Genomic DNA, 17,951 nt, shown 5'->3' with positions numbered 1-17,951 from the left:
TGCAGTGCAATCTCTTTATCGTGAAAGTTGAACTTACAAATGTAGAATTATGTACAAAAAATAACTGCATTCAAAAGCAAAACAATGTAAAACTTTAGAGCCTACAAGTCCAATCAGTCCTACTTCTTTTTTGTCTGAGCGATTGGCTGAACAAGTTTGTTTACATTTGCAGGAGGTAACGCTGCCCGCTTCTTGTTTACAATGTCACCTGAAAGTGAGAACAGGCATTCGCATGGCACTTTTGTAGCCCGCATTGCAAGATATTTACGTGCCAGATACACTAAAGATGCATATTCTCTTCATGCTTCAACGACCACATGCGTCCATGCTGATGACGGGTTCTGCCCGATAATGATTCAAAGTAGTGCAGACTGACACATGTTCATTTTCATCATCTGAGTCAGATGCCACAAGCAGAAAGTTGATTTTCTTTTTTGGTGGTTCGGGTTCTGTATTTTCCACATCTGAGTGTTGCTCTTTTAAGACTTCTGAAAGCATGCTCCACACCTTATCCCGCTCAGATTTTGGAAGGCACTTCAGATTCTTAAACCTTGGATTGCATGCTGTAGCTATCTTTAGAAATCTCACATTGGTCCCTTCTTTGCGTTTTGTCAAATCTGCAGCAGAAGTGTTCTTAAAATGAACAACATGTGCTGGGTCATCATCTGAGACTGCTATAGCATGAAATATATGGCAAAATGCGGGTAAAACACAGAGCAGGAGACATACAATTCTCCCCCAAGGAGTTCAGTCACAAATGTAATTAACACATTATTTTTTTTAATGGGCGTCATGAGCATGGAAGCATGTCCTCTGGAATGGTGGCCGAAGCATGAAGGGGCATACGAATGTTTAGCATATCTGGCACGTAAATACCTTGCAACACCACCTACAAAAGGGCCATGCGAATGCCTGTTCTCACTTTCAGGTGACATTGTAAATAAGAAGCGGGCAGCATTCTCTCTTGTAAATGGAAACAAACTTGTTTGTCTTAGGGCTGGTCTACACTTGGGGGAGAGGGAGGGGCTGTCGATGTAAGATATGCATCCTATTATATATATATATAAGTATCCTATTCGACTTACCCCGCTGTGAGGACGGTGGCAAATCGACCACCGCAGCTCCCCCATCGACGCTGCTTACTCCTCCTGACAAGGTGGAGTACGCACGTCGATTCAGGGATTGATTTCTACCCGCCGATCCAGGCGGGTAGTGAAGACGTGCCCTTAGCAATTGGCTTCACAAGAAGTAGGACTGAGTGGACTTGTAGTTTCTAAAGTTTTACACTGTTTTTTTTTTTTTTTTTTTTGAGTGCAGTTATGTAACAAAAAAAATCTACACTTGTAAATTGCACTTTCACAGTAAAGAGATTGCACTACAGTACTTGTCTGAGGTGAATACTATTTCTTTTATCATTTTTACAGTGCAAATATTTGTAATAAAAATATAAAGTGAGCACTGTACACTTCGAATTCTGTGTTGTAATTGAAATCAATATATTTGAAAATGTAGAAAAACATCCAAAATATTTAATAAATTTCAATTGGTATTCTATTTAACAGTGCAATTAAAACTGCAATTAATCGCAATTATTTTTTTAATCCCCATTCACTCTTTTGCATTAATCGCATGAGTTAACTGTGATTAATTGACAGCCCTACTTGGAACCCTTGTGTTAAAAGGATTAAAGAAATGTCAGATCATTAATCCATTGCTATTAAAGGGAAACAGTCAGGTGAGCCAGGGGCACCTTAATATTGTGACCGGTGTATTTCCTTCTCCACTTCTTGGCTTTCTTCTTGAAACAAAACCCAGTGTGACAGCTCCCTCTGCTGGCTCTGTGCTGCCACTGGGCTAACAAACCCTGTTGCCAGGCTGGCAGTGCTGACGCCACTGGTGATGCCATGGAAGCAAAAAGCCATCATTCAGTTGAGCCCCATGTGCATCAGTGGAGGGAAGGAGGTGGCAACCCAAACTCAGCGCATTTCCTGTTGTGACACTGGCTTGAGAGCCACGGGGAGTGGAGTCCAGAGCTGTGGCCAATGCACCTCGAGCTTCACTCTTTATTATTTAATAATAACAACCAGGGTCCCGGCCCAGAGCTTACAGTCTGAACAGAAAGCCAAACCCAAGGGGGGTGTTCTCAGCCCTATTTCATGGTGGGGGGGAGGGGTGCACTGAGAGCCAGAGAAACTCAGTGACTTGCCCAAGAGCTGGGAATTGAAGCCAGCTCTCCTGAGTCCCACTCTAGCGCCTTCCCCCCAAGAGCTCACTGCCTCTCTCCTCCGAGCTGAGGGCGTAGCCCCTCCAGTGGGAGCCAGGTGGTCACTCTACATGGCCCATTCAGTCATTGGCCTGTCTGCTAAGGTTCCCCCCGAGGGAGCCAGTGAGGAGATGGGTGCTGTTCTCTAAACTGGCAGGCTGGGTTAGGCAGAGGTCCAGGCTGTCGCAGCGGGCCAGAGCCAGGTGCTGTTGGGATAACACCATCCTATGCTAATAAGGCATCTTGGCCAGTGCCTCTGATCCCTCCCCATTGTCACAGGACTATATGCACACCTGTGTCATGTGGGGCTGGGCTGACAGGCGCCAGCTTGCTCCAGCCATTGGCCATGGGGATGGTGTTCGATCCCTGCTAGCCCAGGCTGGCTTTGGACCTCGGCTGTAATGTGATGACACAAGGCGGAAAGTGGAGCCAAACATTCGGGCCTGGCCTATTCTGGAGCAGGGACAAGCTCGGCAGCCATCACTGTCCTGGCCTTTAGTGCTGTGTGTTCTGAGCCCTGGAGATCGCTGCCAGGGACTCACCCTTTGGCTCCTAACTCATGTGCTCTGTGCTGAGCTCCCTGCACTTCTTAGCTCAGCTGGCCAGACATGGTCAAACTACAAGGCTGACCTTGGTTCCATTTCCCTTGGTTAACTCAGCTCCCTGGCAGGATCCCTGTGGAGCAGAGAGCGTTACTTGTCTCCACCCCTCCTCTCCTTGTCTCGGCTAAGATGGGGGGCCGGCTAATGAGTGGGTCTGCTATGCGCCAAGCCAGTCTCCACCATGCCAGAAACTGCGCCACCCCAGCTCCATGGCATCACCACTCCCAGTGCTCGCATGCTGGGATGGAAAGACATAGGGAGGGACTGGAAGCGCTAACAGATCTTTTCCACACCTCACCTCTCTGGTTCTGTTCCCCCACCCCAAGGAGCTCAGCGTGCTGTAGGTACCTGTGTTCCCTTCCGCCCTGTGATCCCAGCAGAGCAGAGGGTCCCCCTGCCCCCCCACTTCAGCTCTCTAGCCAGAGGGCAGCTCCTGCAGATGTAACCTCGCTGCTCCTCTCTCTTCTGCCAGCAAACTGGAAGGAGGTCTTGCAGAAGTACATCGCCCCCGAGGAGATCCCTGTGGTGTATGGGGGAACCCTCCGGGACCCAGACGGGAACCCCAAGTGTGTGACCAAGGTACAGTGACCCCATCCTGAACACCAGCATCCCCCCACTTCCATGCTGGGGTGTCAGCCACCGCTCTTCCAGTCTCAGCCCAGCTCTGCTAGTGCAGCCACCAGCTGGGGAGCCCAGTGGGAGACATGGCAGGGGAGAGGCCTCTGGACTCCAATGCAGGAGTCCTCTCAGTCATCTTGTGTCTGTGATCCCAGGGTAGGAGCGATGTCGGGGAGTGATGCCCTCGTGGCTCAGGGCCTGGTTCTCTCTCAATCCAGATTAACTACGGCGGTGACATCCCCAAGAAGTACTACGTGCGGGACCAGCTGAAGCAGCAGTATGAGCACTTAGTGGTAGTGAGCCGGGGCTCCTCCCACCAGGTGGAGTATGAGATCCTCTTCCCAGGCTGCGTCCTCAGGTAGGGAGAGCTGGTGCAGAGCTGTCCCCGGGGCTACCAGCTACACATGGGCCCCATCTGGGGTGAGCAGATAACAGGGGCTGCATGAGGGTGAATGGAGGGAGGGGGGCAGTGCCAAGACATGGGTCACCCCAGCCATTTGGGGGCAGGGGGTTACTGAGGCCACCTGGGCAAGCCCACCTACTCAAATGGAGGTGGGGTAGGAAGGTACCAAGGCTTGGGTCAGACGAGCTAACTAAGGTTAATGAGTTCTAGGTCATACCAACTACCCAGGCATGACACTGAAGTCAGGGTGAGCCCACTGTGAGTATGTGTGTGGGGGTAGTTACTGAGGCATGGGTTAGTCCCACTGTATTAGGGGAGGATGGATGGCAACATCTGGGTCAGCTCCACAGGCTGCGGGATGGTACCAAGGTCTAGGCCAGCCTCATTCTATTGGGGTGGGGTGGTTATGAGGGGAAGGGGTCATGGGAGCCCCCTGTGTCTAAGGCCTGCGTCCCGCCAGGTGGCAGTTCATGTCCGAGGGGGCCGACGTGGGCTTTGGGGTCTATCTGAAGACTAGAATCGGGGAGCGGCAGCGAGCTGGCGAGATGACGGAGGTGCTTCCAAACCAACGCTACAATGCCCACCTGGTGCCCGAGGATGGCTCCCTCACCTGCTCAATGGCTGGCGTCTGTAAGTGGCTCCCTCTCCCTTGCCGCTGGGAACTTCCCCATCTGTTGGCTGCAGAGACCATGCTGAATCTGCTGGGGGGAGGAGTTGGGGCTTAAAGGGCACCATCTCTCTCAGCATTTATGGAAAGAAAATACAGAGAATTCCCCAGGTAATTGAGACGCTAATTTCATGGCCAGTCTCGGAGCTTCCCTCCACTGCAAGTTAATCTGCCAGCTGGAAAAGCCTCCCTGAGCACAAGTTTCTGCCCTGTCAATACCCAGGGCCTGTTCTGGCCCAAGGCATCACAGACACCACTTCATGTGGGCTGGGGAATGGCTGGATGATGTGGCAAAAATGAAGCTGGCTAGTTAAGCCTGAATAACTCATTAGTCTGCCTGATCTTACCCATGTAACAGAATCAGCCAGTTCAGCCAAAAACCCATTCAGGTGATAAGTAGCCTTTGCTGGGATTACTTTGTAAACTAGCACCTCAGGAGGATTTCCAGGAGGAGTTTTCTGGGCTCTCCCTGGGAACCCATTCTGCTGAATTAAATGCAAAGAAGGAGCAGTCAGACTCCTGCAAAGTTGTATCTAATCTCTTTATATAGAACTATTTCATACATGGCCCTTTAAATAAGAACATAAGAATGGCCATACTGGGTCAGACCAAAGGTCCATCTAGCCAGGTATCCTGTTTTCCGACACTGGCCAATGCCAGGTGCCCCAGAGGGAATGAACAGAACAGGTAATCATCAAGTGATCCATCCCGTCGTCCATTCCCAGCTTCTGGCAAACACAGGCTTGGGACACCATCCCTGCCTATCCTGGCTGATAACCATTGATGGACCTATCCTCCATGAATTTATCTACTTATTTTTTGAACCCTGTTATGGTCTTGGCCTTCACAACATCCTCTGGCAAGGAGTTCCACAGGTTGACTGTGTGTTGTATGAAGAAATACTTCCTTTTATTTGTTTTAAACCTGCTGCCTATTAATTTCATTTGGTGACCACTAGTTCATGTGTTATGAGAAGGAATAAATAACAGTTCCTTATTTACTTTTTCCACACCAGTCATGATTTTATTTCCCCCCACGTCATCTCTTTTCCAAGCTGAAAAGTCCCAGTCTTATTAATTGCTCCTCATACGGAAAACATTCCATAACCCTAATAATTTTTGTTGTCCTTTTCTGAACCTTTTCCAATTCCAATATCTCTTTTTTGAGATGGGGCAACTACATCTGCACGCAGTATTCAAGATGTGGGTGTACCATGGTTTTATATAGAGCCAATCTGATATTTTTTGTCTTATTATCTATCCCTTTCTTAATGATTCCCAACATTCTGTTGGCTTTTTTGACTGCCGCTGCAGATTGAGTGGATGTTTTCAGAGAACTATCCACAATGACTCCAAAATCTTTCTTGAGTGATAATAGCTAATTTAGATCTCGTCATTTTATATGTATAGTTGGGATTATGTTTTCCAATGTGCACTACTTTGTATTTATCAACATTGGATTTCATCTGCCATTTTGTTGCCATAGTCACCCAGTTTTGAGAGATCCTTTTCGTAGCTCTTTGCAGTCTGCCTGGGATTTAACTATGTTGAGTAGTTTTGTATCATCTGCAAATTTTGCCACCTCACTGTTTACCCCTTTTTCCAGATCATTTATGAATATGTTGAATAGGACTGGTCCCAGAATAGACCCTGAGGGGCACCACTATTTACCTTTCTCCATTCTGAAAACTGACCATTTATTCCTACCCTTTTTTCCAATCTTTTAACCAGTTACCAATCCATGCGAGGACCTTTCCTCTTATCCCATGACAGCTTACTTTGCTTAAGAGCCTTTGGTGAGGGACCTTGTCAAAGGCTTTCTGAAAATCTAAGTCACTATATCCCCTAGGATCCCCCTTGTCCACAAGCTTGTCAGCCCCCTCAAAGAATTCTTGTGGATTGGTGAGGCAATGATTTCCCTTTACAAAAAACCACATTGACTCTTCCACAACAAATTATGTTCACCTGTGTCTGACTATTCTGTTCTTTACTATAGTTTCAATCAGTTTGCTCGGTACTGAAGTCAGGCTTACAGGACTGTAATTGCCAGGATCACCTCTGAATCCCTTTTTAAAAATTGGCGTCACATTAACTATCCTTCAGTCATTTGGTACAGAACCTGATTTAAATGATGAGTTACAGACTACAGTTAGTAGTTCTGCAAGTTCACATTTGAGTTCCTGCCAAATTTTTGGGTGAATACCGTCTGGTTCTGGTGATTTATTACTGTTTAGTTTATCAATTTGTTCCAAAACCTCCTCTAATGACACCTCAATCTGGGACAGTTCCTCAGATCTGTCACCTAAAAAGAATGGCTCAGGTTTGGGAATCTCCCTCACATCCTCAGCCATGAAGACCAATGCAAAGAATTCATTTAGTTTCTCCGCAATGGCCTTGTCGTCCTTGAGTGCTCCTTTAGCATCTTGATTGTCCAGTGGCCCCACTGGTTGTTTAGCAGGCTTCCTGCTTCTGATGTACTTAAATTTTATTTTGCTGTTACTTTTTGAGTCTTTGGCTAGCTGTTCTTCAAATTCTTCTTTGGCCTTCCTAATTGTATTTTTACCCTTCATTTGGCAGTGTTTATGCTCCTTTCTATTTTCCTCACTAGGATTTAACTTCCACTTTTCAAAGGATGCCTTTTTGCCTCTCAGTGCTTCTTTTGTTTAGGCACAGTGGCTCTTTTTTGGTTCTCTTACTAAGTTTTTTAATTTGGTGTATGCATTTAAGTTGAGCCTCGATGGTGCTGTCTTTAAAAAGTTACCATGCAGCTTGCAGGGATTTCACTTTTGACGCTGTACCTTTTAACTTCTGTTTAACTAAACTCATTTTTGTGTAGTCCCCCTTCCTGAAAGTAAATGCTACAGTGTTGTGCTGGTATGGTGTTTACCCCCCACAGGGATGTTAAATTCAATTATATTATGGTCACTATTACCAAGCAGTCCAGCTATATTCACCTCTTGGACCAGATCTTGTGCTTCACTTAGGACTAAATCAAGAATTGTCTGTCCTCTTGTGGGTTCCAGGACAAGCTGCTCCAAGAAGCAGTCATTTAAGGCGTCAAGAAACTTTATTTCTGCATCCCGTCCTGAGGTGACATGTATCCAGTCAATATGGAGATAGTTGAAATCCCCCATTATTATTGAGTTTTTAACTTTTATAGCCTTTCTAATCTCCCCGAGCATTTCACAGTCACTATCACCATCCTGGTCAGGTGGTCGGTAATATATACCTACTGATTTATTATTATTATTATTATTATTAGAACAAGGAATTACTATCCATGGAGATTCTGTGGTACAGTTTGGTTCATTTAAGATTTTTACTTCATTTGATTCTACGCTTTCTTTCACATATAATGCCACTCCCCCACCAGCACGACCTGTTCTGTCCTTCTGGTATATTTTGTACCCTGGTATTACTGTGTCCCATTGATTATCCTCATTCCACCAAGTTTCTGTGATGCCTATTTTATCAATATCCTTATTTAATATGAGGCACTCTGGTTCAGCCATCTTATTATTTAGACTTCTAGCATTTGTATATAAGCACTTTAAAAAGTGTCACTTTTTAGCTGTCTGTCATTACATGATGTAATTGAATGGGAATCTTTTTAATTTGACTGTTTCTCATCAGATCCTACCCATATTTTATCATCTTCCAACCTCTCCTCCTTACTAGGACATAGAGCGTCTCCATTAATAGATCCTCCCCTAAGGGATGCCTCCAGACGAACCATGTGCTCCTCCGCGCCTGTCAGCTTTCTCCCAGCCCTTAGTTTAAAAACTGCTCTATGAATATTTAATACCAATAGGGTGTTAATGCAACCTCCCTCTGGGGAGCTGATATCTCCCAGATCTGTATCCTCCAGCCACTAATGGGCAAAATAACTACACACATTCACAGGTCTAGTTCTGTCCAGCTGGGGGCAGTGCCCATGGATCTCTCCTTCGCACTGAGTGTGGAGTAACCTCTCTCCCCTCCTCCCGCAGATGTTCTGCGGTTTGACAACACCTACAGCTACCTCCATGCCAAGAAGGTCAACTACACAGTGGAGGTTCTGCTGCCAGACAAGAAGTCGGAGGAGCAGATCCAGCAACTGGAAGAGACCTTGAATGAGTTGGACCTCAACAATGCCCACCAGTGATGGCTCTTAGAGCCCCCTCATCGTCTGACCCCCACCACCAGCCCCACTCCCAGCTCTCTCTGCACAAGCAAACCTAGGGCTTCTCCCAGACCTACCCAGCCATGGGGAAGTGAAAGTGGAACCATTCTCCAGAGAACCTCTGCTAGTTGCTATTAGAACGTTCAGGCAGCTTCTCTGGAGTGATCTTTCGGGCATTCCCTCACCCTGGGCTGGCCGTGGGGCATGGAGGGGGTGTTTGTAGGCAGGGGCATGGACTCTGTAGAGTGGAAGGTTTCCCATCTCTTCCTTGCAGCTGCCTAGAATGAACATAGCTGAGCGGGGGAGTCAGCGTCTGCATTGGCAGGGTCTGGGATCTAGCACTCTGTGCCCAGGCATGCACCAGTTCAGGCTGCCAATCCAGCCAGCATTTGCCAGGTTAATCTGTCCCTGATCTGAACTCCAGGCTTTAAGCACCTCGGGCTAGGTGGAGGGTTATGGGGTGTTCAGGAGGGAAACCCCTCGTATTATCGTTGGATTTGCCTTCCAGCTGGGCTGAGCTGAAAACAGGGTGGGAAAGGGGCACTTCTTGGCATGTCCCCTATAGCACAATGAGGTGCAACAGCTGAGAGCCCAAGTCTTGGGGTGGTAGCAGCTGGTGTTAGTAGCAGGGCCCTGGCTATCCAGGCCAGCACAGAGCTTTGCAGGAGGGCAGGGTGCCCCTTCTTTCTCACCCCTCTGAAAACCTCCCCAGCACTTGTCTGTGTAATTCACTGCCTTGCTCATTAACATTCACACCTAACAAAGGGCTGGAGCTTCCCTGGGGCCAGTGGATCCAGGCTCCACAGTCCCAGGGGGTACCGCTACCCATAGCGCCGTAGTGAGGCTTGCACTGGGCTCCGTGGCCCAGTGTGCCCTAGAGGGGCAGGAATCTATAAAGACCAATCAGCTACAAGGGAGTGGGGCAACTTGAGAAAGCAAATCACAGTGGGGAGGAGGGGCAGGGCCTGGAGAGTGGGAAGCTCAGACATAGTGGGAGGGGAAGTGGGATGTAAGGGCTTGTTTGGGGCATCTTCCACCTTAACGTCAAAATCAATAATACAGAGCAAATCCCAGAGATGGCAATATCACCGTTCATGCTCCCCTCCCAGCCCCCAGGGCTTGCCTGAGGCATAAACACGTCACTGCACTTTAAGGAGGACCCAGGCATTCAGAAGGTGGCCTGACCTATCTTCCCCCGCTGGGAAGGAAACTAATGGTTCGCCTCTCCCTTCTGCAGTCCCGGCAGGAAGCCTGGCCCCTGGCAATCATAAAGCCCATCCTGGGGCACCAGGAAGGGAGGTTCCCATGAGACTCATACCCAGCGAGGCTTTCGGGAATCTCATTTTCCAGGTCAGCATCAAGAGACGGTGGGGTGCTCCAGGGCCGCTGAATTCCTGACCACTCAGCTGGCCCAGAGTTACATGCAATAAGGACGTTGGTTCTGAATGCAGCTGTTGCCCATTTCATTGACTTCCCAACCCTCAGCCTGCAGGACCTGCTCCCCATCCACAGGGGAATGGGAGCGGCACTAGGGGTGGGGTAGGAAAAAGACTGCACAGGGGGGCCAGGAGCAGGTGAACACTGCAGACTGTACACTGCGTTAAGGGTGCAAATGGAGCAAATGGAAATGCCTGAGTCAAAGACATATCAGAAAGCCAGCTCTAGACTGGAACCAAGATGGCTCAAGCAGCCACAAGCAAGTGGAGGTCTCCCATGCAGTTGCACTGTGTTCTGGAACATAGAGAAACAGCCAGTGCAAATTTTATGTGCAGCAGAGCCCAGAGACAGCAAAGATGGGATACAGTCCCTGTGCACCTCTGATTTTCGAGGACATCTCTAGAACAGCCAAGCACGGTGTCAATATGGGAAAGCACTGACCATAAAGGGGGGGAACCAGTGGATTTCATGAAAGACAAATTCCTCCCAAGTTTTGAAGGAGTCCCAAGGCTGAAGCACTCACTCAGCTGTCTGGAAAAGATATGGTACTTTTATTCTTTGGATTGTGGACAGTAGAAGAAAATAATAAATAAGTTAATATGTGATGGGTGGGCATTATGAGGCTATGCAGCCTAGACTGTATCACCCCATCTGTGCCTCGGGCTCTGACCATCCTAGGTGGGCCATACTGGGTGATACAGCCCAGCTTGTGTTGGCCCATCAGTGCCTTACCTAGGTTGCACTGGTAATAGGAACTCTAGTCTTAAAGGGGAACCAGGTCTCTTCTTCCAGGAAATGACTAGCTCTGTAGGTTGTGTTTCTTTAGAAGGGATGTTTACAGGACCATGAGTATAGCATGATTGTTAGCAGGTGGCAAGGCCATCAGGTGGCTGCTGGCTCTGCCGCCTTTACAGAAGCTCCAGGCTGGAAATGTAACAAAATGAGAGTAAATTCACATAGGAAAGGGAAAAGGAGCCTCCATCACAGCCACTAGCTCCCAGCCCACGTGCCCTTTCAATTCCTTGTGTGCCAGGATAAACATCAGAGGTGAGATGGTTTGGAATAACAATGGATAATTATAGGATGGAATAATATATATTTTGTGCTATTTCATGGTGTTCACAGGCTTTATTAGTAAATGGCTGAACAGATCATTGTCTCATCTCTTCTTTTGGGGGTGTGGGGGTTCATAAATGCTCCAGGTGGCCAGACCTCTGTGCTCCTTGCCTTCAGCCCTCGCCATTGTGCTCACACTAGCTGAGAGTCCTTCCCCTCTCCCTGCAGCAAGAGAGCCCCACATTGGTTTAATATCATGGGGCTTTCAGCCAATCTCAGGACTTAGGGGGGCTTGTTATGGATATTCAGGTTTGTCAACAGCCACTGCTGCAGCAACATCTGACTTCCTGCCACACCCAGCATCCCCCCACCATGGCATCTCCTCACCCCCACCCCACCCACCATACAGCCAGTGTCCCCTCACCCACCCACACAGCCAGAGTCCCCTAAACCCCCACAGCAGGGGTGGACAACCTGTGGCTCCGGACCCACATGCAACTCTTCAGAAGTTAATATGCAGCTCCTTGTATTGGCACCGACTCCGGAGCTGTAGCTACAGGCGCCAACTTTCCAGTGTACTGAGAGGTGCGCACAACTCAACTAGGGTTACCATACGTCCAGTTTTTCCCGGACATGTCCGGCTTTTCGGCAATCAAACCCCCGTCCAGGGGGAATTGCCAAAAAGCCGAACATGTCCGGGAAAATGCCGGCCGGGCACTTCCCCTCCCGCGGTGGCTCTGCTCCTCCCCGGACTCTTCGGCTCTGTTTAAGAGCCGAGCTGCCCGAGCGCTATGGGCTTCAGGCAGCCCCCTTGCCTCCGGACCCCAGCTGCCGGCCGGGCACTTCCCCTCCTGGGCTCCGGCGGCGCAGGGTCCGGAGGCATGGGGGCTGCCCGAAAGCCGGTAGTGCTCGGGCAGCTTGGCTCTTAAACAGAGCCGAAGAGTCAGGGGAGGAGCAGAGCCTCCGGCCGCGGCAGCTCTGCTCCTCCCCTGACTCTTCGGCTCTGTTTAAGAGCCGAGCGCTACGGGCTTTGGGCAGCCCCCATGCCTCTGGACCCTGCGCCGCCGGAGCCCGGGAGGGGAAGTGCCCGGCCGGGGGTGCAGGGTCCGGAGGCATAGGGGCTGCCCGAAGCCCAAGTGCTACCGGCTTCATGGTTTGCCGGGCAGCCTCCAGACCCTGCGCCCCCGGCTAGGCGCTTCCCCTCCCGGGCTCCAGCTGCACTGGGGAAGTGCCGGCCGGGGGTGCAGGGTCTGGGGGCTGCTCGGCAAACTGTGAAGCCGGTAGCACCCATATCCTCCATCCAAGCACCCGCCCCCTCCCCATCCCGGACACTGCCCCGCCCTTCCAAGCCAGCCTACGGGGTCAGTACCCGGCCCAGCCCAGCACACGCAGGCCCAGTTGACGCCATGCAGCTGGGGCCCCTCCGCACAACCTCAGTTGCGGCGGAAGTGAGGTTTTAACTCACGAAAGCTTATGCCCAAATAAATCTGTTAGTCTTTAAGGTGCCACCAGACTCCTTGTTGTTTTTGTAGATACAGACTAACACGGCTACCCCCTGATACTTTAAGGGGAGGAGTCACTGAGCCCTATCTCAATGGAAAACTCTATGCCCATGCGCACTATGAGGCGGGTCGCTTCCGGGACCGCAGCGTTCGAAGCGTTTTTCCCCTTCCTGTGGCAGTCAGGAGAGGAACTCTCGGCAGACATCTTTATTCGGGGCGGAAGTACTCCAAGGTCGGGATGGGCGGAGCCACAGAGGAGGGATTGGACGCGGGTAAATTAGAGACCGTCTGAAAATTCGTGTCGCGAACCTCAGAGGGCGGCAGCCGCAGCGATCAGCTCCGCTGTCTCCTCTCCCAGCCAGCCCCGGCCTCCTCACCCCATCGGCCCCAAATCCCCATCTCCTCTCCCAGCCAGTCCCGGCCTCCTCACCCCATCGGCCCCAAATCCCCATCTCCGTGCCCAGCCAGTCCCGGCCTCCTCACCCCATCGGCCCCAAATCCCCATCTCCGTGCCCAGCCAGCCCCGGCCTCCTCACCCCATCGGCCCCAAATCCCCATCTCCGTGCCCAGCCAGCCCCGGCCTCCTCACCCCATCGGCCCCAAATCCCCATCTCCGTGCCCAGCCAGTCCGGGCCTCCTCACGTCATCGGCTCCAAATCCCCATCTCCGTGCCCAGCCAGTCCCGGTCTCCTCACCCCGCCGGCTCCAAATCCCCATCTCCGTGCCCAGCCAGTCCCGGCCTCCTCACCCCATCGGCCCCAAATCCCCATCTCCGTGCCCAGCCAGCCCCGGCCTCCTCACCCCCGCCGGCTCCAAATCCCCATCTCCGTGCCCAGCCAGCCCCGGCCTCCTCACCCCGCCGGCTCCAAATCCCCATCTCCGTGCCCAGCCAGTCCCGGCCTCCTCACCCCATCGGCCCCAAATCCCCATCTCCGTGCCCAGCCAGCCCCGGCCTCCTCACCCCGCCGGCTCCAAATCCCCATCTCCGTGCCCAGCCAGTCCCGGCCTCCTCACCCCATCGGCCCCAAATCCCCATCTCCGTGCCCAGCCAGCCCCGGCCTCCTCACCCCATCGGCCCCAAATCCCCATCTCCGTGCCCAGCCAGTCCCGGCCTCCTCACCCCATCGGCCCCAAATCCCCATCTCCGTGCCCAGCCAGTCCCGGCCTCCTCACCCCGCCGACTCCAAATCCCCACCTCCATGCTCAGCCAGTCCCAGTCTCCTGACCAGACCACCTCCAGGTCCCCATCTCCGTGCCCAGCCAGTCCCAGCCTTCTCACCTCATCAGCCCCAAATCCCCATCTCCCTGCCCAGCCATCCCGGCCTCCTGACCCCACCGGCTCCAGGTCCCCAGCTCCGTGCCCAGCCGGTCCCAGCCTCCTCACCCCACCGACTCCAGGTCCCCATCTCCGTGCCCAGTCGGTCCCAGCCTCCTCACCCCGCCAGCTCCAAATCCCCATCTCCGTGCCCAGCCAGTCCCAGCCTTCTCACCTCATCAGCCCCAAATCCCCATCTCCCTGCCCAGCCATCCCGGCCTCCTCACCCCATCGGCTCCAGGTCCCCATCTCCGTACCCATCCAGCCCCAGACTGCTCAACCCGCCGGCCCCAAATCCCCATCACCGAGCTCAGCCAGTCCCGGTCTCGTCACCCCATTGGCCCCAAATCCCCATCTCTGTGCCCAGCCAGTCCTGGCCTGCTCACCCCATCGGCTCCAAGTCCCCATCATTCCATGCCCAGCCAGTCTCAGCCTCCGCACCCCGCTGGCTCCAGGTCCCCATCTCCAGGCTCAGCCAGTCTTGGTCTCTCCAGACTCTTCATCACAATCTATTCCCTCCTCTCCCTCAACCCAGCATTTGTTCCCTCTGCTTTGAAATCAGGTGTCTTCCTCCTCCACTGTCTGCGTGGCATCAGGGTCGTACTGGATAAATGGGCTCCCTGCTTTCAGGGTGGTACCCAGGCCTACACAGGCCCAGAGCAGGCATTACAGGGAAAATGCTTCCGTGCCGTTGTAATCGTGGCCTCATGTGTCTTTGTGGCCCCTGTGCAGTCCAGTCACACATAGGCACTGCGAGGGGATGAACCATGGCTCTGTGGGGATCGTGCATGCACAGTCTAGTCAGTACTAGCAGCTTTAAGGGGCTGTGGCATGATCAGGGCTACTCTACACTTGAAATTCTACAGCGGCACAGTTAGAACATGGCAGCAGATGGAAGAATTCTTCCATCCACCTAGCACTGTGTACACCTACTAGGGGACGAGTGCTGAGGTAGCGTTGTTCTAAGTCAGCCATAAAAATGTTGGCATACTGTGGGGCCATGCAGGTAACCATAGCAGTGCCACTGACTTGAAGGTATAAGTTGTCCCCAAATCTGAAGTGGTTGTGGGTGAGGACAAAGTCACAAAGCTCAGCCACCAGGCTTGCTGTGGCCTCATCAGGGATACTGTTCCTGACAGCTTGTAGTCCATCCTCATGTGGAATATTGGTGTAAAGTGCTTCTACATCCATGGTGGCCAGGATGGTGTTTTCAGGAAGAACACCAATGCATTGTCGTTTCCTCAGGAAGTCGGTGGTGTCTCGAAGATAGCTAGGAGTTCTGGTAGCGTAGGGTCTGAGGAGAGAGTCCAAATAGCCAGATAATCCTGCTGTAAGAGTGCCAATGCCTGAGATGATGGGGCGTTCAGGGTTTCCGGGTTTATGGATCTTGGGTAGCAGATAGAATACCCCCAGGATGTGTGTGCTGCTCACCTTTGAGAACAAACATCGATGCTGCTCTTGCAACAGCACCACCTAGAGACAATGAGATTCATGCCAGGACTTGAATAAAACCTTAAATTTTTAACAGTCTAAAAATAAAGATTATTATGTTAACCCCTCCCCCCCATCCTGTGATGTTGAGAGGAATAACACAGAGATGCCATTTCCCAGTGCCACTCTGTGTTCATTTGCAGAGCTGAGCCTTTTACATCACCCCTCGGAGAGAGATGCAAGAAGAGGGACTCATTCAACAGCACACCCCTTCATGGCTGGGCACAGCATTGCAGGACCTTGCCTCCAGTCACTTCTGATGGCCCTTCAGTTGTCTGGTTCTTCTACTGACTTGATCCTCTGGGCAGGTCATGTAGTCTCACTTCTTACGAGCTGACAATGTCCCAAATAAACAATGTCCATTACCATAGAACATCTTCCACTCCTGCTGGGCTCTTCACTTCCCCTCTTCTTTCAGCACAGTAGGGTCCTAGGCTTCCCAGCAGAACTCAGAAACTCCAGCCAGAACCATATACAGCTTAAGCCACTTCTGCCTGCCTCTGGCTTGAGCTTTTAGTCCCTCCTGGTCATCCTCAGCTCCCTGTTCCTCTTCCAGAACAGCAACCCCAGGGCTTTCTCCCTGGAGCTTTGCAGGCAGACCCCCTCCTGGGTCTCTCCCTCCACTACTCTGAGCTCCTTCCTTCATGAAGACCTAGCTCTTCCCCAGCTGGGTCTCTCACACACACTCCTGGTATAACCTCCTGAGCTAATTGGGGCCACAAACTCCCATTTAACCCTTTGTCTACCAGTGTGGAATTTATACCCCCCATAACAAGTGATTTTATAATGTGCTGGTTCTTGGGAGTGGTTGGACCATGATATAACACAGCGAGGGTCCGTGCACAGCAGATCTATGTAGCTCTATTGATTCCATCCCTGGATCTGCCTTTCTGCATTTTGAAAATACCCATCACTGTAATATCGAGACATTGAAGAGTCACTAGAGTGCTAGAGAGCCAGGGGCTGAATATCATGCCCATAACATGTGTGCCAAATGAGATCCCCTCTCAGCTACCAACAGCCTCACTTGGAGCTCATGCATCTCTTCTAGGCTGGGTTGATACAGAACAGTGGCCTTTTGATCTTCCAGAGAGTCTAGGCCTGAGGGTCCTGTCACCATCCCAGCACTGCTCATTCCTGTCCCTTCTCTGCTCATTCAGGAACCAGCCTGTTGGCCTTGAAGATCACAGTCCCCTATTTATCCACAGGGCAAGCGTCCTGTGATGGATTGGATCACAGAAACCCCCTTGGGAACTGCCAACTGATGTGCCAAGACTATTTCTGCCCCTGCTTTCCCTGCCAGCTTGGGACTTCAGCACCCTGTCTTGTTGAGCCAGACACGCCAGTCTGCTCCAACTCAGACCCAGGGTCTGAACCATATGCCCCAAAGTGGCAAACTTAACTGAAAGCCACTTAAGAAGTGTTCTTGTCTCTAACACTCAGATGCCCAACTCCCAATGGGGTCCAAACCCCAAATAAATCCGTTTTACCCTGTATAAAGCTTATACAGGGTAAACTCATAAATTGTTTGCCCTCTATAACACTGATAGAGAGATATGCACAGCTGTCCCCCCCCCCCCCAGTATTAATACATACTCTGGGTTAATTAATAAGTAAAAAGTGATTTTATTAAATACAGAAAGCAGGATTTAAGTGGTTCCAAGTAATAGCAGACAGAACAAAGTGAATTACCAAGTAAAATAAAGTAAAGCATGCAAGTCTGAGGCTAATACAGTAAGAAAACTGAGTACAGATAAAAACCTCACCCTTAGAGGAATTCCAGTAAGCTTCCTTTTACAGACTAGTCTCCTTCTAGTCTTGGTCCAGCAATCACTCACACCCCCCCGTAGTTACTGTTCTTTGTTCCAGTTTCTTTCAGGTATCCTTGGGGGTGGAGAGGCCATCCCTTTAGCCAGCTGAAGACAAAATGGAGGAGTCCCCAGGGGTTTAAGTAGACTTTCTCTTGTGGGTGGAGACCCCCTCCTCTCTCCTATGCAAAGTCCAGTACCAAGATGGAGTTTTGGAGTCACATGGGCAAGTCGCATGACCATGCATGACTGAGTTTCTTACCAGCCAAGCCACATTCCTGGGAAAGCTCCGATGTGAACTGGCATCTTCGAATTCACTGTTGGCTTAAGTGGTTCTTGATTTGCACTTAATTTGCACATTCCTTTCTCAAGAAGCTGACCAAGTGCTTTATTAAGGCTACACTTGCAGATGTACAGCGCTGTGAGTTAGACCTGACTTCATGCAGCTGAGTAGGGAAAGCGCTGCAGTCTGTCCACACTGACAGCTGCCCAGCACACTGTCGTGGGCACATTTGCAGCATTTGCTGTGCCATTGGGAGCGATGCATTATGGGCAGCTATCCCACAGAGCACCTCTTCCCATTCTGGTGCCGTGGGTTGTGGGAAGGGGGCTAGGTGTGGGGCATTCT

The 17,951-nt window shown here is 51.1% G+C and overlaps 1 protein-coding gene across 3 annotated transcripts in view; it reads left to right on the top strand.

Moving 5' to 3' along the window:
- SEC14L2 (SEC14 like lipid binding 2) overlaps nucleotides 1-11,303 on the top strand; it is a 55,536-nt gene extending 44,233 nt beyond the window's left edge. For all 3 annotated transcript variants that reach the window (XM_054006569.1, XM_054006570.1, XM_054006571.1), the window contains 4 exons: nucleotides 3,338-3,444; nucleotides 3,702-3,841; nucleotides 4,347-4,516; nucleotides 8,542-11,303. In XM_054006569.1, the coding sequence (XP_053862544.1) occupies nucleotides 3,338-3,444; nucleotides 3,702-3,841; nucleotides 4,347-4,516; nucleotides 8,542-8,696 (572 nt within the window). In that variant the 3' untranslated portion in view covers nucleotides 8,697-11,303. The remainder of the gene's footprint in view (nucleotides 1-3,337; nucleotides 3,445-3,701; nucleotides 3,842-4,346; nucleotides 4,517-8,541) is intronic.
- The last annotated feature ends 6,648 nt before the right edge of the window (nucleotides 11,304-17,951 follow it).

This window comes from Malaclemys terrapin, chromosome 16, assembly GCF_027887155.1.
Source record: "Malaclemys terrapin pileata isolate rMalTer1 chromosome 16, rMalTer1.hap1, whole genome shotgun sequence".
NCBI classification, from domain to species: Eukaryota; Metazoa; Chordata; order Testudines; family Emydidae; genus Malaclemys; species Malaclemys terrapin.
This window is presented reverse-complemented; position numbering and strand designations above follow the sequence as displayed.